The sequence below is a fragment of the Neophocaena asiaeorientalis genome, unplaced genomic scaffold (genome assembly GCF_003031525.2).
Source record: "Neophocaena asiaeorientalis asiaeorientalis breed wild unplaced genomic scaffold, Neophocaena_asiaeorientalis_V1.1 scaffold132, whole genome shotgun sequence".
NCBI classification, from domain to species: Eukaryota; Metazoa; Chordata; class Mammalia; order Artiodactyla; family Phocoenidae; genus Neophocaena; species Neophocaena asiaeorientalis.
Genome location: NW_020173393.1, coordinates 3,347,745 through 3,373,168, shown reverse-complemented (window position 1 = coordinate 3,373,168; position 25,424 = coordinate 3,347,745). Strand labels below are relative to the sequence as shown.

The window sequence follows — 25,424 nt, the reverse complement described above, 5'->3', positions numbered from 1 at the left end:
GGACTTCCAGCCTGTGGTACCGTGAGGAATACATTTCTGTTGCTTTTAAGCCAAAAAAAAAAAAAGAACAAGAGGAGCTGTTTCTGACCTGCAGCTAGATGTTTTGCAGTTAGATAAAATATCACGGGTGCCTGCAAAAGCTCCTGCCCTGTGCTCTGGGGAAGAAAGATAAGGAGCAGCACAGCTCCCAGATTCCTTGCCAGCGTACACGGAGCACCAGACACAGGGCTTCAGAGAGGGGCACCTGGTGGACAGGAGGCCAGACCTGAGGGCAGGTAAATGAAGCGCTGGTCGCAGTAGCTGTCACGGGAGGTCCGGGGTGCACCCCAAATGGGTTTGGGCTGATGAGCAGAGAGGCCGCAGGCGGGCTGAGTTACAGAAGAACAGTCAGTGGGGCTGGAAACAGGATCCCAGAGATTCTGAGGATGATTGTGAGGTGCAAGGAGTCAGGGTGAAAGGCTGACGTGAAGAGGAGGGATGCAAGGACAATGTGATGAGCAGGGTGGGCCTGCAAGAGGAGGGCAGTGGGGGGCCGCATTCACGAGAGTCTAGAGTTACCACCTGAACAGGATAGAGCCAGCTGTCTTGGATTCTGGGCAGAGGCAGGGCAAGCCCCATGGGACAGTGGCCATGTGGCCCATCCAAGGCAGGTAAGGTGGGTAGGGACCAGGTTTGCCAGAGCGGCCAGAAGTAGATGAAGTCCAAGCAGACAGCCACCAAGCCTGGCCAAAGAGGAAGCCAGGTAGAACAGGGTCACTCACCAAATCGAAGAGCCGCTTGGAGGCTGGAGTCGGGAGCCAGAGGTTCCAGGAACAGATCAGGAAGCAGAGGGACAGGCAGCATGCCGAGTGGGTCAGGGGTCACCCCAGATGTGCCTGAGTAGACCGGGGTCTGGTACGCAGAGAATAAAGTAGACCCAGCTGGGGACGTAGTGGGGAGGAGTGGAGCTTGAGACAGAGGCAGCAGGTAGCAGGTGCGTGTCAGGCTGGGCAGGCTGATCCTGATTCTCAAACAGGATCCCCCTGAGGCTGCAAGAATGGGGGCCCAAAAGGACTTAGGAAAAGGAGGTTCGGCAGGCGGACTCTCAACCACTGTGCCACCAGGGAAGCCCCAGAATGGACTTTTGATATCTGGGCTGAGGTTGCTTGGATGTTGGGGGCCATTTTGATGCAAGGTATCTAGTGGTGTTTCTGGGATGCTACAGCAGATCCAGGAGAGAAGAGCATCCTCGAAGGGCCCAGGGTGATGCAGCCTCAGAAGGTTGGGGGTGGGGTCATCCTACACAGTCTGTAACGTGAGGAACCCACTTTACCCCAAGGGGCGAGCCCTGGATGAGTCAGGAGGTCCGGATCACCCTCTTGGCTCTGCAGGGCTATCCGAAAGGGGCCATGGTCCTGCCCACTCTGCCAGCCAGTCTCTCAGGTGGCCTGGGGATGAGCGGGCTTCAGAGACCAGGTTAGCCTTCGGCCTTGGCCGCCAGCCTCTGCTTCTGCCTCTGCCTCTGCCTTCCAGCACTGACCACTGACGTCATGCACCAGTCCCTCTTCATGTCGGCCCTGTCGGCCCACCCCGACCGGTCACTGTCAGCGTGCTGGGAGCAGCACCGCAAGCTCCTACCAGGAGTGGCGGGCATCTCGGCCTCGACAGTCGCCAAGTGGACCATCAATGAGGTGAGGACCCCTCCCTCTTCCTCCTCCTCTGCTTTGCCCTCACCGCACCCTGGCAGGAGGGCTCAGGAAAGGCCCCTGTCGGGCAGAGGCCCACACTGCTCCTGACTCAACCTCCTGCGGTCCACGGTCCCTCCCAGCTGCTCAGTGGGGGCCTTGGGGGGGACTGAGGGACTGTCTGATAGGCCCATCCTAGTGCATGGGGAGGAGGGCGTGCTGCTAGTCTAGCAGGAGAGACAGGCTCAGGCCTGGGCCTCGGGAGCAAGGGGCCCCACCTCGCTCACTCAGCAGCACAGAGATGCAAGATCCTCTTAGGCTGATAAGAAAAAGCAACACTGCCATAGCCCAGGAGGCACCAAGGCCGGGTAGGCCGGCCTCCTCCCTCCTCTTCCAAGCCCCGTCGCCTTGGCAACACATCTTCTTTGGTTTCCAAGGTCTTCGGCTTTGTTCAGACCCTGACAGGTTGTGAGGACCAAGCACGGCTCTTCAAAGATGAGGTAAGGTGCAAAGCCCAGGGTGGGGACAGAGGAGGGTCACCATCATTGAGATAGCAGGATGCAGGAGCCCTCCCCAGCACTGCCCCCAGCTAGAGAGGGCCCTCTGTTGTCCCACCTAGGAGGACCAGTCATAGTGACCCACGTCTCTGGGAAAAATCTGGTACACACCATGGCCCAGCTTGGGAACCAAACCCTCTGTTCAGACCGTCCTCAGGAAGGGAAACCATCCTGGAAACAGGATTCCATTCACAACAGAAATTGTGCTCTCTGCTCGAACTTCTGTTTTCCAAACTTAGCTTCCTCAATGGCAGTCAATTAAAGTGTATTTTCACTGGCACAGCCATTGCCATTTACTGCAAGCATCCTAACACACACTTAAAATTAAGACCCGAAAGCTTACCAAAGTTGAGAAGCAGTGAACCGTAGGTGAAAGACCACTAGTTTTGTGGACAGGTGGATTTGAATCCTAGTTCTGCTGGTTGGAGCTCTTTTGAGTCTGCATCTTCTCATCCGTGAGATAGAGGTGGGGAGTTCCCTGGTGGTCTAGTGGTTAGGATTTGGTGCTTTCACTGTCATGGCCCAGGATCAATCCCTGATTGGAGAACTGAGATCCCATAAGCCATGCAGCATGGCCAAAAAAATAGAGATAAAATGGGTGTAATAATGACTGCCTTGCAGGGCCATGTGAGCGCTGGAAATGATGAGTGGATCACTATACCAGAATGTCTAGTGTAACTATATCATCAGCATCTATATTATTATCTACCAATGCTGTAGAGTAATATACAAATCACATCACTATAGCCACATGCCTGATACAGGGAGAGCTCAATCCATGGTGTTTCTGGCTTTCAATGTGTAGTTGTCCTCAAATAAAGAGTTTTATCATGACTCGCCTAATTCGTAGAGTTTGAAATAGGAAGGGACCTTTCAGTTTGTTTAGGTCTTCCTTCCAAAGAATACACATACCCCCCTTAACCCAAGAGAGCGTGGTTTCAGCTCCCCATAGATGCCACCTCCAGGTCAGGTGCCCAGGAGAAAGAAGTATATTCCTCTTTCCCTGAAAGAATCTCTTTATCCAGGCCCAACACAGCCAGTTTCTTCATTGCCCCTTGGGTGGTGGCGCTCCCAAACTCCTCCCCACTCTGGGTGCTTGCCTTCTGGGTTGATGATCTTCTTATCAGAATGTGTCGATGCCCCAAGTTTCAGATGCCGTCTGACCAACACAGAACACACTGGGCTGCTGCTCCCCTGTGTGTCTGATGCTTTTGTTTTTAAAAAGACTATTTTTTTTTAGAGCAGTTTTAGGTTCAAGGAAAATTGAGAGGAAGGTACAGAGAGTTCCCACGTACCGCCTGCCCCCTGCACATGCACAACCTCCCCCATTGTCAGCATCCCCACCAGAGTGGGACCTTTGTTACAACCTATGAACTGACACCTAGATGTTTTGTTTTCTTAATGGAGGTAAAATATGCACGGAGTGAAATGCACACGTCTTAAAAGTTCTACAAGTTTTGTGAACTGTGCACACCCCGAGCCCAACATGTCGATCAAGATATAAAACATTTCCATCACACCGGAAAGTTCTTTCCTGGCCCCTTTCGCCAGCTCTCATAGGCAACCACTGTTCTCATTTCTAGCGCCATAAATTAGTTTTACCTGTCCTTGAACTTCACATAAGTGGAATCATACAGCACGTACTCGTTTGCGTCTGTCTCTCTTCAGTGTAATGTTTTGCAGGTTCATGCATGTTATGGTGTATACCAGCAATTAGCTCCTTTTTATTTCTGAGAAGTGCTCTGTTTTATGAAAATCCCACAGTTCTGTTAGTGGGCATTGGCATTGTTTTCTCCGTCTCCAGATTTGAACCCTATGTTTTTGTTGGCAAAACTTAAGTTTGCACTAGCTTTATTACAGCCACATCACACCAGTTTGGAGTTCATCAAAGTCCCCCAAGTGCCTTTTCTGTCAATTATCTATTATAGTCTAACCAAATTTTCCAGTGTGTTCCTTGTACCACTGGGGGTTTTTTTTTGGTTTGTTTTTAGCCTAATGTAAAACTTTACATTTATCCCTATTAAATGTTCTCTCGTTGGTTTCATAGTCTCATTGTTTTAAATCTTGATTCTGTCATCTCTGATATTCATAGGGCTTTCCAGCCTCACACAACTTGTACATTTGAAAGCTAAGCTTTCTGTGTCTTCCACCAAGTCTTCACCGCATGTGTTTAATGAGACAGAGCAGAAGCACGTGACACCCATTAGAGATCTTCCTGTAGGTGAGAGCAGGTCACAAATCAACGCTCTTTGAGTGCAGTGGTTTAGCCAGCTGTGGAATCACCCCAGAGTTTGATCCTTGGGCATCCTCCCCTTTTTAGGAAAAGGTCTATCTCTCCCAGGAACATCTGCTGTGTATCTCAGTTCAGCATGATCTGTGAAACAAAAAAGCAATGGCAAAAGCGGGGAAGGTGTGCTGGTGGCCCACGGGCATCACATAGAGTCTCAGGGTGGAGGAGGACCTTTGCAGGGTCTGAGGATTACCTTCTCCGGGATCTGGTCCATGTCATCCATTTCCCCAGGGAGGACCGTGCTCCAAGGAATGGGCTTTCTCTGGCTGAACTGATGAATTCAGGGACATGAGTCAGGATTCTTTCCAGCCAGGACACAGACCGTTCATTAGAGGGATGCTTCATGAGTGAGAAATTAGAGCATATCGGATAGATGGTCTTAGGGGTAGTCTGTTCAGTCTGGTGGCTGGCACTGATGGGCCTAAGAAAAGTCTGCCCAGTCCTCCCTTTGTCACCTTTATTGTAGCTCTCATGTATTTGTTTAATTTACTCGGCAAATAATTATTGAAGTCTGCTGTGTGCCTGGCCCAGCGTCATGTGATGAGGACAAATTCCTTAGTCTTTCTGCCTCAGTTTCCTCACCTGTAAAATGGGGGTAATTAATACTGGTACTGCTTCAGAGGGGTGTTGTGAGAATTATTAAATCAGTTAATATACGAAAAGTGTTTAAGAACAGTGTTGGCCATATAAGAAACACCATAGAAGTGTTTTGTTTGCCATGATTCTTAAGGAGGGAGCATAGGAGGGATGATACCTTTTCAAAAAAGGGGTCCCAGTACCCAGAGGAGGGGATTCTTCAGGCCAAATGGTGGGACCAGGAGCCACATGGCCCTCCTGCCCAGAGGCTCCGCAGCTCAGCCAGGCCCACCCGCTAAGAGAAAAGGCCCTTGTGCTCACCATACTCCACCCCTAGCCCCATCTCCCGCCCTGGCTGTCTGCATCTCTTTCCCTCCTCCACAATGGGCTTCTCCCCTGCTTTTCCCTACCCATCTCCCTATCCCAGAGAATTAACGATTATTTGCTTCACCTTTTTTTTTTTTTTTGCGGTACGCGGGCCTCTCACTGTTATGGCCTCTCCCGTTGTGGAGCACAGGCTCCGGACGCGCAGGCTCAGCGGCCATGGCTCATGGGCCCAGCCGCTTCGCGGCATGTGGGATCCTCCCGGACCGAGGCACGAACCCGTGTCCCCTGCATCGGCAGGCAGACTCTCAACCACTGCGCCACCAGGGAAGCCCTGCTTCACCTATTTTTAGATGAAGCAGGGTTTTTTTGTTTTTTTTTAAGAAAGGTTATTTTATTTATTTATTTAGGGCTGCATTGGGTCTTTGGTGCTGCACGCGGGCTTTCTCTAGTTGCGGCGAGCAGGGACTGCTCTTCGTTGCGGTGCGTGGGCTTCTCATCGCGGTGGCTTCTCTTGTTGTGGAGCACGGGCTCCAGGCTCACGGGCTTCAGTAGTTGTGGCTCGTGGGCTTAGTTGCTCCGCGGCACGTGGGATCCTCCCGGACCAGGGCTCGAAGCCATGTCCCCTGCATTGGCAGGCGGATTCTTAACCACTGCGCCACCAGGGAAGTCCCAGATGAAGTAGTTTTAAGCAGATAATGGCCATCATGACATTTCACCCCTGAGTACTTCAGCACGCATCTCTAAAAACTAAAGTCTTTCTCCGCATAACCACAACCTTGTTATCCCACTGAACAAGTGGACAGTAGCTCCTTTATATCACCTAATACCCAGCCTGTATTCAAATTTCTCTGCTCGTGCCCAGAGTATCTTTTGCAGTTGGTGTTTTTGAGCCAGGACCCAAGCAAGGTCCGCACAGTTGGTTTGGGTTGTTATGTCTCTTAAATATCTTCTATTCTAGAATAGTTTCCTCTCCTTTTTTTTGTTTGTGTGTGTGTGACATTGGAAACAGTCTTGGTGAATGTGAACTTCTAGATCTGTCTCACTGCTTCCTCGTGGTGTCGTTTGACTAAGTCCACTCTCCCCTGTGTTTCTTATAAACTGGATGTCAGGTGCAGAGGTTGGTTAGATTCAGATTTAATCTCTCTTTTTCTCTCTTCCTCTCTTCCTTCCCCGCTGCCCCTTCCTTCTCAGGAATAGCTCATAGGTAACATGGTAGCGCTTAGCCTGCAGCACGTGGGAATGCCCTCGGTGTCTGCTTATTTACTATTCGCAGTGCCAAGATTGACCCTTATGTGGGCACAGCAACAGCAGGTATTTTGAAGCCACTGTCAGTGAGGACTCAGAGGACATTATGTAAACACATACTGAAATCCAGACCAGCCAGAAGAAAGAGACAGAGCTAGAGCACGTGTGCGTGCGTGTGTGTGTGTCTGTGTGTCTGTGTGTCTGTGTGTGGACGTGGGGAAACCAGTGGATATCTTTCTTTCCTTCTCTCTCCCCATTGCTGTCTTCCTTTTTTCCTTCCTCCCTCCCTTGTCCTTTCTCCTCCCTCTCCCGCTCCGTCCTGTTTCCCTTCCCCCCATCTGTCCTTTACTCCTATTTTCTTTCTCCCTCTCCACTCCCCACACACACCCCCTCCTTCCCCGTGACCCTCTCCACCTTCTCCGCTTTCCACCTCCCTCCCGCAACTCCTCAGATGATTGACGGCGAGGCCTTCCTTTTGCTGACACAGGCGGACATTGTGAAGATCATGAGTGTCAAGCTGGGCCCAGCCTTGAAGATCTATAACGCCATTCTCATGTTCAAAAACGCCGACGACACCTTAAAGTGACCGGCTCAGGGCTGGTCTCTTAATTTATCTCCCTCTGCAGCTGCTGCTTCCTTCCCGGCTCGAGTTCCTCACATCCCGTCCGTGCCCCTGCCACCCTCTGTCCCTTATCAGGGGTGGTCCTTCTCTCCGGGGCTGCCTTGTACAAGGTCCAGGGAAGCAGAGGAGCCCTGGGGAGGATGGAGTCCTAGCCCCCGAGCCCTAGAGCTCATCTGCCACCGGGCACACCGGTGAGGGTGAGACTGGGCGGGGGGAGCGCCACTGGTGGAGAAGTTTGAAGGTGCCCCACCCATGGCGGCCCCGCATCTCCAGCGACTTGTTTCATCACCAAAGGGTCTTTCTCTCAGCCGTTAAGAACAGTCTGGTAGAACAGGAGTCCTCCAGTCTGAGGCCCTTTTCTCTTTGGCATCTCTCTGCGCTCTTGCTTCCTTTCCTCCTATCAGGAAGCGACCCTGCCGAAAATGTATTTATTCAAAAAGACACCTCCCCTCTGTCTGTCTGCTGGTTTTGCTGCCCACATTCTGCTGTCTGGTTTCCTGGGCGCGGCCCAGCCAGACCCCGCTGGCTCTTCCCCCTTAGACGGGTGAGCCCCAGAGATATGTCTTCATAGGATCCATTGGGAGGCTTTGACTGCCTTTCTCTCTTTTTTGCCTGGAAGTGGGGGATTCTGAGCCAGGATGCCTTCTTCAACACGCCCAGTTCTGGACCACATGGTATTTTAGTGTCCCATGCCCCGTCCTGTTTCCAGTAGAGCGGGTGGTTAGAACCTGTTTAACTTCTGTAGCAGAGGTTAAGGTTCTACGATGTCCCCCTTACACCCCTTCTGTGTCAAGTGTGGAGAAGAGGCACCCTGGCTGGCTAGGTGGCTGAGGCCAGCCCCAGGGTACATCATATAACCTCGGGCCTTGGGCCAGCAGGGCAGTCCGGCAGGCATGGTGGCTTTCAAAGCTGGGTATAGCATCCTTCTTTGCAGCCATGGGTCTCAGCCAACGTGTTGCCCGGGGGGTGAGGGCCCTATGCCTGCCAGGCCTCCTGCCGTGGGCATGTAGCATGCTACCTGGCACATACGCCCCATGGCATCACAATCAACCTGTCCCTTAAATGTCTTGCTCTTGGGGAGTCTTACAAACACCCCTTGAAGTTGGGAGTTGCGAAGAAGGTGAATTCTATCTTCGATGTCTCCATGTCCCTTAAGCCTCTCTTACCACTCTCCATCTGTCTTGCACTGCCAGCCAGGTGCCTGCCAGGGCTCTGGGACTTTGACCTTTCTGTCCAGGAGGGGGCCTAGCCTCTGCTGAGCCACTGCCAAACCCGCCTCCCAGCCTACAGGGGCGGGGCAGAGGCCACGGCAAGAGCCAGCCCCACACATGGAGGTGCGGAGCCACCGCCAAGCTCCTGTGGAGCCAGGGGCCTTCCCCAGACCCCTCCTGTCCATCATGTGATGTGTACGTGCGGGTGCGTGTAGGGCACTCTTGGAAGTGTTTGACAGGGTGCAGGTGTGAGCCTTGGTGCTGGGAAAATGTCAAGGGCTATTATTGTTAAAATATGAAGCTTTATCTTTGGGAAACCCAAAGCTCTGTTGAGTTCCTGCCCCAGTCCAGGAGGGAACCTTCTCTCACAGAGGCAGCTTGGCCAGGGCAGCCATTCAACTCCCCCAGCTGAGATGCCGCAGGGCCGCAGACGGTCCTCAGAGGCCCTACCTTCCTGGGAGGGCTCGGCCAGGCCCTGCCTCGGGCTGGGGGTTGGATTTACAGAGGCTTGGGGCCCCCTTGGCCAGGAGTAAGGTGGAGCAAGCTGAGCCTCTCTCTCTTGGTTGCTTGGGTGGCAGTAAATCCCACCAGCTCCGTGGCCTCGTCTGCTCCTTGTGAAACTGGGGAGAGATGCTCGTTGACTCTGGTGTGAGGAGAAGACAGCAAGTACACACAGCTGTGCTGTGGGGCCTCTCCGCTTCTAAGGAGTGCCGCTGGGACGGCTGTGCCATGTGGGTCTGTCCACCACCATCCTAATGCTTGTCTACAGGAGAGACAGGATGGACCAAGGGCCTCGGAGAAAAGGGCCCCCAGGCCTCCGAACTTGGAGGCCTCAGCACTGTCTGCGCCAACATCAAACTCTGGAAAGAAACCAAATCATAAAAAAAGGGGAAAGAAATCTGCCTTCCGTCGACCCCGCTGCCGCTTCACCCCTATCCCTTCCCCAATGAGATCATTGCACCTTGACCTGGGCACGTGCGGTGAGGGGTGAGGGGAGGGAGTTGGCACCGCTGCCCTGTGCCCTCCGCCCTGCTCTCCAGCGGCAGGAACCACATACCCTTTGGCCCCGGCAGCCTCTCCCAGCCCTTGCCCAGCCCCGGCCTAGGGCAGTGAGACGCCTTCTGTTTAATTTATGAAGCAGAGAGAATGATCCCAGAGTTCAAAAATGAAGCCTGTTTGCACTTTCATTCACATGCACTTTGGTGGAGTTAATGTTTTTTGTACTTGCCTCACGAGAGAGAGAGAGAGAGAGACAGAGAGAGACAGAGAGAGAGAGAGAGAGAGAGAGAGAGAGAGCGCGTGTTCGTGTGTGCACGCATATGTGCGTGTTCTTTAAGAGAATCCTCTGGTTAAAGATAAAGTCACTCTTGACTCTTGAGAGAGAAAAAGTGACAAACAAAATGTGGTGTATTTTGTCAGTGTATTGAAACAACATAAATAAACCTGAAGAACGGGATGATTTGCTCTGAGTCTGTTTCTCTTTTCATGATCCAACATCCAGGAAACACAAGATGAATATTTTGCCATCACTGAAGAGAATAAAGCATTCTGTTTGCTGTTAGGGGTCCTAAAGAGCCTGATTTTTATTCTATTTTAAAGATAAAAAACAAAGGATAAAGATAAATGGGTATACTTGTCAACACTGAGAAATGTAAACAGTGGGAACCCCCTGAAAACAGTGTGAAAATGGCCTGATCCTTGACAGTTTATAAATGGTCAAGGGCAGAAAATTCAATGAAGCCTCTGGTTTTTAAAATAACCTCAAATTTTGGGGTGTGGAAATGTCAAACTGAACAGTTAGAATTTGTTAAGGTTCCCAGAGGTAGTATGAGCTGATGGGAAAGTGGCAGAAAAATTCAATCACATCAACGCCTTTCTGTCAGCATCCTTAATTCCTCTGCCCCACTGCTTTAGCCAGACTGCTTGGCTAGAATACCAGCCATGGAGCTGTCCAAGAGCCCATCTTCTCCACACCTTAACCAGGAACTTACCTTACCGAGTCGATTTGTGCCATGGTTGACTGATGATCTCTGGCTTCAGTGTCAACCCTTAGGGCTGCCCAGGAAGCAGCTGGAATTTGGAGGGCGGGTGGTGGATTAGGTTTGACTTCCCTTTTCATGCTCCTCAAACCTCCTACCCCATCACCTTCCTACTTGTCTCAATAGATGTCCTCACCATCTATGTCACAGAGAAAATGGGGGTCCTCAGAAGGAATACCCCACCTTCCAGCCACCTCATCTTCGAGTCCCCTCCTACCTACATCCATCCTTCCTTCTTTCCTGCTATCATAGCGGAATAATTGATCCTTCCATTTGTCCAAAGTTAATCGTCTACCAGCCATGGCTGCTATAAAAGGAAAAGAGGGGCTTCCCTGGTGGCGCAGTGGTTGAGAGTCCGCCTGCCGATGCAGGGGACGCGGGTTCGTGCGCCGGTCTGGGAAGCGGCTGGGCCCGTGAGCCATGGGCCCCAAAAAAAAAAAAAAAAAAAGGAAAAGAAACATTGAGTGATGAGTAGGGACTTTGGAAATTTCAAATGTGATTGCAGAGATAATTCAATACAAGTGTTGAAAGATAAAGTTGATATTGCCGCAAAAGTGGAATAAAAAAAGAGATGAAAATGGGAAAGAATAAGAAAATTAGAGGACTAACTAGAAGTCCAATATACAACTAACAGGAATGCCATTAAGAGAGAACAGAGAAAACAAATTATATGAAACAAAAACAAACTTAAAAAAAAAAAGGAAATTTCACAGAGAGACAAATTAAAAAATCACACTGAATGCCCAGCACAATGGATGTAAAAGGAATGACACCAAGCCTCATTACAGTGAGATGTCAGAATAATGAGAACAAAGAGAAGATCTAAAAGCTTCCAGAGGGAATAAGACAGGTCACATCGAAAGGAACATGAATTACAGTAGCACTGAACGTCTCAATAGCTATGCTGGAAGCAAGAGAAAGGAGCAATGTCTTCACAATTCCAAAGGAAAATTATTTCTACCCTAGAATTCTGTACCCAGCCAAGCTATCGGTCAAATATGAAAGCAGAACATTTTCAAAAGTACAAGGTTTCAAACTTTTACCTCCTATGCACCTTTCCTCAGGAAGCCACCGGAGGGTGTGTTCCATCAAAATGAGAGAGTATATAAAAAAGGAGGAAGATCCCAGGAATGCAAGGATATGTCTTTTCAACATAAGAAAACCAATCTATATAATAGGCCACCTTACTAGAATGAAGGGGGAAAACATATGATCATCTGAATTGATGCAGAAAAGGCATTTGACAAAAATCCAACACCTTTTCACAATAAAAACTGTCAGAAAACTAAGAATAGAAGGGAACCTCCTCAACATCACAAATGGAAAGAATTAATATTCGTGGGTAGGAAGACAATATTGTTAAGATGTCAATACTACCCAAAGTGATCTATAGGGTCGGTGCAAACCCTATCAAAATTCCAATGGCCTTTTTTGCAGGAATGTAACATCTGATTCTTATGTTTGTATGGAATTGCGAGGAGCTCCCAAAAGCCAAAACAATCTTGAAAAGGAACAAAGTTGGAGGACTCACACTTTGTGATTTCAAAACTGACTGCAGTCCCCAAAAAAAAAAAAAAAAAAAAAAAAAACTGACTGCAAAGATAATGTAATCAACATGTATGATACTGACATAAAGGCAGACCTAAAGGCCAACTGAATAGAACTGTGAGTCCAGAAATAAACCCATACATTTATGGCCAATTGATATTTTTAATAAATTTATTTATTTTATTTATTTTTATTTTTGGCTGTGTTGGGTCTTTGTTGCTGCATGTGGGCTTTCTCTAGTTGCAGCGTGCAGGCTTTCTCTACTTGCAGCACGCGGGGGCTACTCTTCGTTGCAGTGCGCGGGCTTCTCATTGCAGTGGCTTCTCTTGTTGCGGAGCATGGGCTCTAGGCATGCAGGCTCAGTAGTTGTGGCGCACGGGCTTAGTTCCTCCGCAGTATGTGGGATCTTCCCGGACCAGGGCTCAAACCAATGTCCCCTGCATCGGCAGGCGGATTCTTAACCACAGCGCCACCACGGAAGCCCCAGCCAATTGATTTTTGATAAGAGTGTCAGGTCCATTCAATAAGGATAAGAACAGGACAATAGGATTTCCACGTGTGAAAAAAGTGAAGTTCGATGCCTACCTTACACTATATAAAAAATGAACTCAAAATGGATCGATGACCCAAATGTAAGAGCTAAAACCATAAAACCCTTAGAAGAAAACATAGAGGTAAATCTTTATGACCTTGGAATTGACAATGGATTCTAGATGTGACACGAAAAGTACAAGCAACAAAAGAAAAAAAAAATAGATAAGTTGAACTTCATCAAAATTAAAAGCTTTGGGGACTTACCTGGTGGCACAGTGGTTAAGAATCTGCCTGCCAATGCAGGAGACAGGTTCGAGCCCTGCTCCGGGAAGATCCCACATGCTGCAGAGCAACTAAGCCCGTGTGCCACAACTCCTGAGCCTGCGCTCTAGAGCCCACGAGCCACAACTCCTGAAGCCCGCGTGCCTATAGCCCGTGCTCTGCAACAAAAGAAGCCACTGCAATAAGCCCGCACAGCACAACAAAGAGTAGCCCCTGCTCGCCGCAACTAGAGGAAGCCCATGCACAGCAACGAAGACCCAACACAGCCAAAAATAAATACATAAATAAATAAATTTATTTTTAAAAATGAAAAACTTTTGTCTATCAAAGGACATTATCAAAAAAGTGAGAAGAAAACCTGCAGGGAGAGAATAGGTGCAAATTTTATATCTGACAATAGTTTAATATCCAGAATATATAAAGAGTTCCTAAAACTAAACAAAAAGACAAGCGACCCAAATAAAAAGTGGCAGAGGACTTGACTAGACATTTCTCCAAAGAAGATACATTGACACAAATGGCTAATAAACACATGGGAAGATGTTCAACATCATTAGTCATTGGAAAAATGCAAATCAAAACCACAATGAGAGGGCTTCCCTGGTGGCGCAGTGGTTGAGAGTCCGCCTGCCGATGCAGGGGATGCGGGTTCGTGCCCCGGTCCGGGAAGATCCCACATGCCGCAGAGCGGCTGGGCCCGTGAGCCATGGCCGCTGAGCCTGCGCGTCCACAGCCTGTGCTCCGCAATGGGAGAGGCCACGACAGTGAGAGGCCCGCGTACGGCGGGAAAAAAGAAAAAAGAAAAAGAAAAAACCCACAATGAGATACCATGTCACATTCACTAGGATGCCTTAATCGAAAAAAAAAAAAAAGAAAAATAATAATTGTTGGCAAGGATGTGGAGAAACTGCTGGTCGGAATGTAAAGTGATGCAGCCACCATGAAAATTTTGGCTCTTCAAGGAGAAGTTTGGTTCCTCAGAAAGCTAAATATAGAATTACCATATTACCCAGCAATTTCACTCCTAAGTATATACACCTAAAAGATGTGAGAATGGATTATTTGTATGCCAGTGTTCATTGAAGCATTATTCACAATGGCCAAAAGGTAGAAACAACCCAAGTGTCCACTGATAGATGAATAGGTAGACAAAATATAGATGAATAGGTAGACAAAAACTGGTATATCCATCCATACAATGGAATATTATTCAACCATAAAATGGACTAAGCAACATGGATGAACATTTTGCTAAGTGATATAAGCCAGGTACAAAAGGACAAATATTGTATGATTCCACTTATATGAAGTATCTAGAATAGGCAATAGAGACAGAAAGTAGATTAGAGGTTACCAGGGGCTGTGGTGAAGGGGGAAGTGGGAGTTACTGCTTAATAGCTACAGAGTTTCTCTTTGGGGTGATGAAAAAGTTTTGGAAATAGATAATGAAGGTGGTTGTACAACACTGAAAGAACTTAATGGTACTGAATTGTCCACTTCATAATGGTTAAAATGGCAAATTTTATTTATATAGATTTGACCACAATTTTAAAGATTAAAAAAAAAAGAGGACACACAGAGAGAAAAATAAATACCATATGCTAACACATATATATGGAATCTAAAAAAAAAAAAAAAGGTTCTGAAGAACCTAGGGGCAGGACAGGAATAAAGACGCAGACGTAGAGAGTGGACTTGAGGACACGGGGAGGGGGAAGGGTAAGCTGGGACAAAGTGAGAGAGTGGCATGGACATATATACACTACCAAACGTAAAGTAGATAGCTAGTGGGAAGCAGCCGCATAGCACAGGGAGATCAGCTCGGTGCTTTGTGACCACCTAGAGCAGTGGGATAGGGAGGGTGGGAGGGAGACTCAAGAAGGAGGAAATATGGGGATATAGGTATATGTATAGCTGATTCACTTTGTTATAAAGCAGAAACTAACACACCATTGTAAAGCAGTTATACTCCAATAAAGATGTTAAAAAAAAAAAAAGAGGACAACATAGGATCCAGGAAATAGGACCTCCAACAAGGAGAGGGACAAAAAGGGGACTTCCCTGGTGGTCCAGTGGTTAAGACTCTGTGCTTCCACTGCAGGGGGCACAGGTTCGATCCCTGGTCGGGGAACTAAGATCCCGCATGCCATGCGGCATGGCCAAAAAAATTTAGTTTAATTTGATTTTTTAAAAAAGGAGAGGGACAAAGGGAATTTCTAGAGTGATGGGAAAGGAAGGGCCAAGTTGACAACTGAGCAGCCGCCCAGATGAGAACAGAAGGATGAAAGTCTCCAGGAAGGATGAGAAAAAAACAACCAAACAAACTGAAATCGATATATTATTGTATTAGGAGGCTATTTTCAACTCTATCAGAGAGTTTGAGAGAGAATTTATATACGTGTGTGTATGTATGCAGAGGTATATGTTCAATATTTCAAGCCATCGAATGAGGCAATTACTAATTAACTTTAGGAAAAGCAGAAGTGTGTATTTGGATGAGCGAGATCTAAATATTGTAAGAAGGAAGTGAGAGAGTGGCGTGGACGTATATACACTACCAAATGTAAAGTAGATAGCTAGTGGGAAGCAGCCGCATAGCACAGGGAGATCAGCTCGGTGCTTTGTGACCACCTAGAGGGGTGGGATAGGGAGGGTGGGAGGGAGACGCAAGGGGGAGGAGATCTGGGGATATATGTAAATGTCTAGCTGATTCACTTTGTTACACAGCAGAAACTAACACAGCATTGTAAAGCAATTATACTCCAATAAAGGTGTTAAAAAAAGAAAAAGAAAAAGAAGGAAGCCACTTGAGAATTTCTAAAAGTGACAGATGGAGGAATCACAGTATAATCATGCTACTTAGACACGTGGACGTGATTTTACCAAAGGAAGCAGCTAAAGTGCGTTCCTTGTCGGTGAGGAATGAGACAAGGAACTGAAGTTTTTCATTATCCACCTCATAGTCCAGCTTGATTTTTAAAATTTTGTACATTTATCACTTTCTAAAAATCTTTTTTCCTAAGAGAAAACTAGGGGGCTCATCTCTGGCCTGTGTGTGAACGATGTTGGCCCAAGCGTCCTGCGCCCAGCCCACTTGGGTAACAGGTTTTTCAGTCCAATGCCTGTTATTCCCTCGGCCTATGGATGAATCTGCAGGTGTGAGAGGGTGTGTGCAAGTGTAGGGTATTTGGTGGGAGTAGGGACAGGGGACCAGATAAAGCACAGAAAAGTGGGCTGAGGAATGTCAAGGTGGAGGGAATATTCACGGAGGTGGGTTCCTATTGGTTCAGGCTCTCGTTTCCCCTACTCATCCCTGAGAACAAACCTTTGACCTTCACACCCAAACTACAGAATCCAGCCAGCTGAGAGAGAAGAGACAGGGAGATTGGAAGGGGAAAGAAGAAGGAAGATGAAGATGGGAAGGGATTGCCTTACTGCAGTGGCATCAGGGTAGGGGTGGCCTTGGCTATTTTCTGCAGTATTTTGAGGGGAATGGGCAAGTTTAAGCACTGCCGATGGCCATGTCAGTTGGTACAGCTCGTTACAGTAATTTGGTAGATAGGTCAAAATTAACCCAGCATTCCCACTTGCAGGAGTTTATCAGACAGAAACGCTTGCCCAAGGTCACAGGATATTAACACAAAGATGTTCTCTGCGCCCCGCTGAGAATTACTGTGATTTTGGTAACAGTTTGAATGTCTATCAGCAAAGGAACAGTGAATAGGAAATATGAATGGGAAATTAATCCCACAATATGCAATGTGATACAGATGTTTTTTAAAATGTTGTATGTGTTGACATGGAAAGCTGTATGTGAGGGGAAGAAAGTGAGTTGCTGAACAATATGTATAGTACGGCGCATTTTTCTGGGGGGAAAATGGATGCGATATGTAGCTGAGGGCGCAGACAAAAGTCTGGAAGGAGAATCACTGTTTTGTTAACAGCAGTTACCCCTGGCAATGAGATTGAAGGTGGGTTGGAGGAGAAGCTTTCACTGTTTATTTCAAAGTCTTCGGTATGTTGGAATTCTTCCCTACAGTTTATGCAACACCATTATGTGGGTTGTTGTTTTTTTTTTAACTGGCTTTGCGAGTGTGTGGGAGGAGGGATGTAGGGGAGGAGGAGCTTGGCAGAGCAGGCGCAGCTCTGTCCGGAAAGGGGCAGGACCCGGGGCTCTGTCCTGGTTTGCTTGGTGCCCTTGGCCAGCCACCACTTCTCTCGGGGCAGGAGCCAGACACCTGCCGCTGTGTGTTGGCGGAGGCTGGGAATGAGGTGTGCAGGGTTCCTGCAGAGCACATTAGAGCAGCCAGTTTCTAAGGCACTGCGAAATTGTTGACATTTTAATAAAAAAGCAGCGAAGGAGGCAGCATGGCAGTCAGACTCTTGAGTTGCCTGCTAAGAAGGGGGCACTGGGCGGAGGTTTTCTCACCTGTCCAGCAGGCCAGGCCCTACGCCTTCCCTGAGTTAGAACCCTTGGTCTGGGCAGCTTCAGATCAAGCAGGAGAAAACCTGGGGCAAGCTGAGCCCTGGTGCCTGAGCCTCAGTTCTCCAAAAAGCCGAGCGGGGCACGGGTCTCAGCTCAGCCATGGTTTTCCTCCCAGGACGGTGCCCAGGCAGTGCAAGACCAGGTGAGCTCTGTGCCCCGGCTCTGGCTCAACACAAGAGACTGCCAAAGGTATCAGGTGATGAGGTTGGCTCCGGAGGGAATGAGCTGCCCCTCCCTCGATGGATCCACGATTGGGCTAATCCCAGAGGCGGGTGGTCCCCATCAGGGAGGCTGTGCAAGACAAGCCCTTTCAATGGTCAGTTCTCCAGGCTCTAAGACAAAGGGAAAGTGACTCCGCTGATGGAATCAGGGAAGGCTATGTGGGAGAATCAGCATCTGAGCTGGAATTGGAGGTGGGGTTCAGTGGAGGGGGGCGGAGGGAAGATTTCAGAGAGTGAAATGTGACAGTGTTAAAGGGACTTCAGAGCTCCTCCCTGTAAGGCAGAACACACACTGTCATCACCGATTCACATGAGGCTCAGGGAGCTGGAGTCGCTTGCCCAAGGTCACACAACTTAAGCTGTGCTGTACCTTTTTCAAAAGGGTCCCCAGGGCAGGGCCCCGTGGAGGAGCCAGTGGGAGCAGCCAGCATTGTGATTCAGGTCCAGCGGTTAATTAGTAACTGGAAAGCCCTCCCAGCCGGTTCCCAGCCAGCCAGCAGGGCTGGGAGGTTGAACTTCAGCTGGTTTGGGAGCCTGAGCGAGTGGGTGACAGGTCGCTCCTGACCAGGAAGGTCATTCGGCAAGTCAGGGTTGGGTTTCAGGTCAGAGGGACCATGCAGAGAGGCCGGAAGGCAGAGCTGGGCACGGGACTGCTGCCCAGGACCTGAGCTGGGATCCAGCCTTCTCAGGTGAGCGGCTCAGCTGTGAGCAGAGCACCTGCCTGCCGGCCTGTTGGTCTACCAAACTGGGGAACTAGTTACCTAGCTAATTTCCTTTCTAACTACCCTATGGACTTCTTTCCTTCCTAACACCCTCCTTGCTAACTCCCTTCCTTCATTTTTTCTGTCATTTCCCTCCTCCCTTCCTTTTTCTTCCTTTTTTTTTTTTTTTTTTTTTTTTGTGGGATCTTTAGTTCCCCGACCAGAGATCAAAGCCACACCCCCTGCAGTGGAAGCGCAGAGTCTTAACCACTGGACCGCCGGGGAAGTCCCCCTCCATCCCTTGTTTGCTCCTTTCCTTCCTTCCCTCTCAACTAATTCTCTGCCTTCTCAGCTGCCTAATTTTCTTCCTTCCTAACTAACCCATTTAATCCTAACTTCCTTCCCACTAACTTCATTCCTTTCTTTTCTAAATTCTTAACTTCTTCCTGAAATTCCAGGCCACGGGCTTTGGAGTCAGACTGCCTGGGTTCAAAACCTAGTTATATCATTTACTACCTAGATGTCTCAGTCAAGTCACTTCGCCTCTCCATGCCTGTTTCTTCCTCTTTAAAACAGCAATGGTGATAGTTCCTAACCCGTGGCACTGCAGGAACAAAATGAGACCCGGTTGGTATGCACTGTTATTGGTATGTCATTGCTAGGCACTGGGCAGGCAGGCTTGTAAAGGAATAAATGACAGTAGAGTGAAGGCAGTGTAATAACAGAAGTGGGCCCAAGGAAGGGAGCTAGGGTTCATGGCACTGGGGGTGGTCTGGCGGGGCTTCTGGGGAAGGCGAGTGAGGACAGGTGCAAAGGTTAGCTGAGCAGACCAGATTGGTCAGGGGAGTGTTCCAAGAAGAGGGAGCTGTGTGACACCACCCGCACTCCCACCGCATTCAGCAGGTCCAGGGAGATGGGGGCAGGTGAGTGTAGTGATGGGGCAGAGGGATGCAAGTCTAGGCTGGGGCAAGTTAGGGGTGGAACAGGCTGGAGGGTTCACGGAGGAGCTTGGACTACCCCCCGCCGGGAGTTTGCAGGGGTCTCTGTAGGTCTGAAGAGTCGGGGAAAAAGTATCGATGTTCATTCAGTCTCTGGCCAGAAAAATCAGAGGGCAGTGGTACCAGGAGAGAAAGATGCTGAGAGTTTGCTCAGGTGTGAGAGTCACAGTCAAGGTGATGGGAGAGTGTGTTTGGGAGCAGCAAGCATGTCAAAGCTCCCACCAGGACTTAGTACCTAAGTATTAAGTGAACAGCAACACTTTGATAATTTTTACACAGTGGTACAAAGATAAAAAGGAACGTAACCCACTGTCACCTTGGGTCATGTCCCTCCAGCCATTTTTTTGATGATGATTTGCATGTCTATACTTTCTTTACAAAGATGGTATTCCTGGTCACCTACCATTTGGAAACCTGCTTTTTGCCTTGACATTGTATCACACGTATGTTCCCGTTTTGATTCACATAAGCTTGTATACCATTTTTTAAATAAATTAATTTATTTTATTTATTTATTTTTGGCTGTGTTGGGTCTTCGTTGCTGCGGGCTTTCTCTAGTTGTAGTGAGCGGGGGGGCGACTCTTCATTGCAGTGCACAGGCTTCTCATTGCGGTGGCTTCTCTTGTTGTGGAGCACGGGCTCTAGGCGCACGGGCTTCAGTGATTGTGGCTTGTGGGCTCTAGAGTACAGGCTCAGTAGCTGTGGCGCACGGGGTTTAGTTGCTCCACAGCATGTGGGATCTTCCCGGACCAGGGCTTGAACCTGTGTCCCCTGCATTGGCAGGAGTATTCTTAACCACTGTACCACCAGGGAAGCCCTTGTATACCATTTTTTAGCTGGGTAATTTTCCATTTTATGTATGTACTATAATTTATCTTATCAGTTCATCCCTTGATTCATTAGTCAAATAGGTACTGAGCACCAACCATATTCCAGGTTCTGATCTAGATGCTGGAGATTCAACAGTGAACAAGAAAAGACTTTGCACTTGCAGAGCCGATGTTCTAGTTCAAGACAGAAAATAAACAAAGAGTTGCAGGATAAAGTGTCAGAGAGTGATGTGTTACACCGGATGGGGAACCGGTGGGACTTGTATTGCAGTGTGGCCAACCATCCTGGTTTGCCCAGGACTGTACTGGTTTAAGCACTGAAAGTCTCACATCCCAGGACACCCCTAGGGTCCAAGACAAACTGGGACAATCAGTCATGCGCAATCAGAAAAGTCCTCTCTGAGAGGTGACATTTGAGCAGAGACTTCTGTGATGTTAGTGGAAGCCAGCCATGCAGACATCTGGGGGAAGAATTCTAAGCAGAGGGAAACATAAGTGCAAGGGACAGGAGTCTAGAGGGCGCTCTGTGTGTTTGAGGAACAGCAAAAAGGCCAGATAGGTTCTAGTGTAGTGAGAGGGAGCGCCTGGAGACCCAGGTGGAGATGGAGATGGGAGCCGGTTCACATGGAATCTTGTTGACTGTGGTAAAGACTTTGGATCTGAATCCTAAGTGTGGTGGGAAGAACAATGGAGTTTTTGAGCAACAAAGTCACATGATCTGATTTCCAGTTTTAAAGAGTCACTCTGGCTTTGGTGAAGAAAGATTCTAGAGGCTTAAGATAGAAATAGGGACACAGGCATATATACAATGGAATATTACTCAGCCATAAAAAGGAACGATAGAGTGTCATTTGCAGAGACGTGGATGGACCTAGAGAGTGTCATACAGAGTGAAGTAAGTCAGAAAGAGAAAAACAAACATTGTGTGATATCGCTTATATGCTGAATCTAGAAAAATAGTAGAGATGAACTTATTGGCAAAGCAGAAATAGAATTACAGATGTAGAGAACAAACTTATGGATACCAAGGAGGGAAGAGAGGGGTGGGACGAATTGGGAGATTGGGATCGACATATATATACTACTATGTATAAAATAAATAAGTAATGAGAACCTACTGTTTACTCAATGATCTGTGCTGACCTAAATGGGAAGGAAATCCAAAAAGGAGGGGATAAATGTATACATATAACTGATTCACTTTGCTGTAGAGCAGAAACTAACCCAATATTGTAAAGCAACTCTACTCCAATAAAAATTAATTAAAAAAAAAAAAAGAAATAGGGACACAGTAGGGATGCTAGGGCAATAATCCATGCAAGTGATGATGGTGGCTCAGGACAGGGTGGTTGCAGTAGTTTCTGGATATATTTTGAAGGTGGAGTCTAATGGGAGTTCATGGTGGAATGGAGGAGGGATGAGGGTGCAGAGTTTCTAGAATGAATTCCGAGTTGGTGGCTTGAACTTTTGAGTAGGTGGTAGTACCATTACTGAGATGGATGTCAGAGGGAGGAGTAGTCTGGGGCGGAGTGGAAGGAATAAGGTTCAAGACTTTCCTTTTGGACATGTTAAGAGTGAAGCGCCTCTAGGCATCTAACTGGTGAAGTGTCGGAGAAGCCAGAGTCAGGAGAGAAGCAGAACTAGAGAGATGAGTTTGGAAATCGTGGCGTTTAGTCGACACTTAAAACCATGATACTGGTTGTGGTCAACTGAGGAACAAGTATAGATAGAGGCCGGGCCAGTGTTTCAGGGTAAAAAAGAGGGGAATCCAGCGGAAGATCTGAAGAAATAGCAATCCTCGAGGCAGGAGGGAAACCGGGAGATCCTAAAGCCAGCTGCGCAAAACAGGTTATGTCCTCAGAGACACTGACTTAGATGAGGACAAAGAATCCATCGCTGGCTCTGGTACAGGAGGTCATTGGTCCACTCTTCTGGAGGCATGTTGGGATGACAGCCTCTTGGGAATGGGTTCAAGAGAGAAAAGGAGGGGGAGTGGGGACCAAGTCCAGACAACTCTTTCAAGGACTTTAACTGAGAAGCGAACATAGCAGTGGGACAGTCTCTCAAGAGGGATGTAAGTTCCAGAGAGGGAGCTGTTACAGCCGGCGGGTGTTCTGAAGTGCCCTACTGTGGGACACTGAGGTTATTATTATTTTTAATAATAATAATAATAATAATATAATTATTTTTAATAATAATATTTTTATTATTTTATTGTTTTCCTGTTCTAAGCAGTGCTCCTAAATGAAGGCTGCATCAGTATCTCATCATTGAAAAGAAATGTCCTTGTTCTGGGCATTTGTTTTGCCAACATGATATCCTGTCCATCTGTGTATTGGTTCAACATTTCTGTTCTTAAAAAATGGAGAGCTCTGATACTGTTCTTGGGTTTTCCTCGTATGACACCCCCGCTTCAGAGCCCACAGAGAACCCCCAAGGCCACTGGTCCCTCCCTGACCAGCCCCCTCGGCCCCAGCTGCACAGATACCCACCCTGTGGTGAACTGCAGAGGTCTGGGTGTGGCATGTGGTAACCACATAGAAAGTTCCAGAAGGATAGGAGCTTAGTCAGGCCCTGTCACCTCCTTCATTCCCCAGAACGCCCCATGTAACCTCCGCGAGAGAGAGGAAGGGACCCTGTGAGTACCTGATTATCGCACCAGGCAGCAAGGCCTTCATGCACCAGGGTGCCACCGCGACCCTGCTTCCTGGCTCTTACACAGTCAACCAGCCCTGCCCTGGAGACAGCGGCCAGAGCCCCGGAGGGCCGGCAGGGAAAGGCCCAAAGGGCCAGGTGTTCAGCAAAGACCAAGGCCACGCTGACTGAACCAGACACCCGGGCTCTGAAACACCTGCAGGTTCTTGGGAGGCAAAGGGCTCTCGGCTGCCACAGTGAGGTCTCTGGAACCTCATCTTCAGCCCTAGATGGTCTGCACCAGGCCTTGGTAGGCCCTGGGGAACATGTCTCCTCACAGACAGGCCCCCTACACACACACACACACACACACACAACACACACACACACACACACACACACAACACACACACACAATTTACTGATATACACCGATATGAACACAGACACACAATGACGACTGTCACACACAGGTATCACACAGACTCACACTTATACACATACACACAGCACATTAACATATAGAGGTACACACTGCCATGTCCACACACTACACTACACAGAGACTCATTGAAGCACATCTCCACACAGTGAGAACAGAGAGTCACAGGTGTACAGACACACGGACAAAATTGTACAAACGCGGTCACACTGATGCACAAATACCCTGACATACAGGGACACACTGATACACCAGACAGACACACTGACACACATTTCTGCACGAAAACCTGCACACACACTCCTTGCCCCACACTTTCACACGCATTCTAGCAAGCCCCAGCGTCACCCGGGCTCTCTGGCAGCTGCCGCTCACCGCCTTCCACCCACACCCCCCAGGGGGAGGCGACGTCCCCGAGGGAACAGAGGTCTTCGGTCCCTTCTTAAGCCCCGCTGGCTCCCGCGTGACATCAACAGCCCCCTTGCTGCGGCCGGGAGTTCCGAGCTGGGTGCCGGGGCCGGGCCGGCGCCAGGCACAGACACTTCGGCCCTTGTTGGGAGAACAGAGAGAGGCTCTCTTGTCCACTGCCCATCCTCCGGCTCCAACCACTGGTTCTCCCAGCGGCCTCTCCTCAGGCTGTGCAGGTACGTGGGGCTGGGGAGGCCGGGGCCTGGCAGAGGGGCTGTCAGGGCCAGGCCAGGGGGGCGTGTGGGCTGTCTGCGGGAGCACAGACACAGGGCACTGGCTGAAGCCAGGCTGCACTCCCTATCTGGGCAGTTCTGTGGCTCACTCTCTCAGGGCTCCACAGGGCTGGCCCATTCCCTCGCTTCCCCTGTGGTCACTTTCTCAGCTCCCAAGAAGGCCAGGGGGTGATTGCTCCAGGGACCCCCTTGTAAAGACGGGTGGTCTCTACTGCAACCCAGGTCCCACAGTAGGCCAAAGCTGTGGTCCTGGCATGCACAGTACCCAGCGGCCTGCATGAGCAACTGGGTTCTCAGGTGAGATCTCGGTTCTTGGCCTTGACCATCCAAGCAGGGATAGGGCTGTGGGGTCCTGGGCACGCTGAGCCAGGGCCTGGACATACCGGCCTCCCCCACCCTGCAGGCTGGGGGCAGGGAAGACATATGCTCCTGGCCACATAGACTGTTGGTCACACTCTCCACTGTTTCATCTCAAATAGACATAGGTCAGTGGGTCTGTCCGTGGCTCTGGCCCAAGGTCCCCAGGGCAGCTGCCCTTCCAGGGACATTAGGTGGAAGTCTCTGTGACAGAGAGATAATAGTCAGCACAGAGCCCAGCCCGGCGCCGTCCACAGGGATCCAGGGGAGCCCAGCCTGCCCCTCAGAAGCTGTGGGACCCTAGGCAAGTCCCTTTCTGGGCCTCAGACTCCCCACCAGTGAAATGGGGGGAAGGGTTCAGACTTCATGCTCTGCAAGTCTCCTTCCAGCCTTGGCCACCCCAGATATCCAGAGTTGCCCTGGCTCACAGGGATCTTGCTGCCCTGGCCGTCCTCAACCCTTGAAAGGACTCAGCCTGGGAGGGGCCACCGCTGACCATCCTCCCTCTCCCTCCTGAGATGTTTGATGGGAGAGGCTGGGTCCAGGGGATATCATTTCTTGTCCCACGCAGGGGTTGCTGACCTTGGGCAGGTGTCTGGGTTGGGGAAGGGTGGAGAAGGCAGTGGTGCCTAAGGCCCCAGACACGTGACACTAATTCCCCAACACCAGCTATCTCATCCTGCTTCTCCTTGTGTCCCCAGAGCCCACCTGATCACTGTTACAAGATGGACTCTAGCCCGGCTGGGACCCCCAGTCTGCAGGTGAGTGGGTCTTGGTTCCCCCACCCACCACCAGGGGGCTCACTTCCTCCCAAGGCTGAGGAAAGCCCTGGAAGTCCCAGTCAGCCACGTGGGCGGTCCCAGGACTGGGGGTGCCCGCAGGGGTCACTGTGAGCCCACAGAACTGGGCCGTTTGCAGGGTAAAGAGAGAAGAGACTTGGGCAAGGGCTTCAAGAAGTAAATGGGGTGGAAAATCATGGGATTGGCCCTGAGGACACCTGCGTTCTCAGGCCAGTGGGGCATCCTGGAAGTCCTTGGATGGCTCTTCTCTGGGCTTCAGTTTCCTCACGCTCACATTTGGTACAACGGCCAGCAGCCTCCCAAGGCTGTTGTGTGAAGCAGGTGAGATGGTGGGTGGGTTGGCAGGTGGACGGAAAGAA

General features: G+C 49.4%; 2 protein-coding genes across 3 annotated transcripts in view; both read left to right on the top strand.

Moving 5' to 3' along the window:
- L3MBTL1 (L3MBTL histone methyl-lysine binding protein 1) overlaps window positions 1–9,941 on the top strand; it is a 30,905-nt gene extending 20,964 nt beyond the window's left edge. Inside the window, exons 19-21 of the mRNA XM_024746891.1 lie at window positions 1,513–1,670; window positions 2,102–2,164; window positions 7,147–9,941. Coding sequence (XP_024602659.1) covers window positions 1,513–1,670; window positions 2,102–2,164; window positions 7,147–7,245 — 320 coding nt within the window. The 3' untranslated portion in view covers window positions 7,246–9,941. The remainder of the gene's footprint in view (window positions 1–1,512; window positions 1,671–2,101; window positions 2,165–7,146) is intronic.
- Window positions 9,942–18,156: 8,215 nt separating this feature from the next.
- SGK2 (serum/glucocorticoid regulated kinase 2) overlaps window positions 18,157–25,424 on the top strand; it is a 21,223-nt gene continuing 13,955 nt past the window's right edge. Inside the window, exons 1-3 of one of the 2 annotated variants that reach the window (XM_024746894.1) lie at window positions 18,157–18,291; window positions 23,606–23,851; window positions 24,967–25,026. In XM_024746894.1, coding sequence (XP_024602662.1) covers window positions 24,991–25,026 — 36 coding nt within the window. In that variant the 5' untranslated portion in view covers window positions 18,157–18,291; window positions 23,606–23,851; window positions 24,967–24,990. Of the gene's footprint in view, window positions 18,292–23,605; window positions 23,852–24,966; window positions 25,027–25,300; window positions 25,387–25,424 lie in introns of those variants that run through there. The other variant, XM_024746893.1, reaches the window with a different exon arrangement.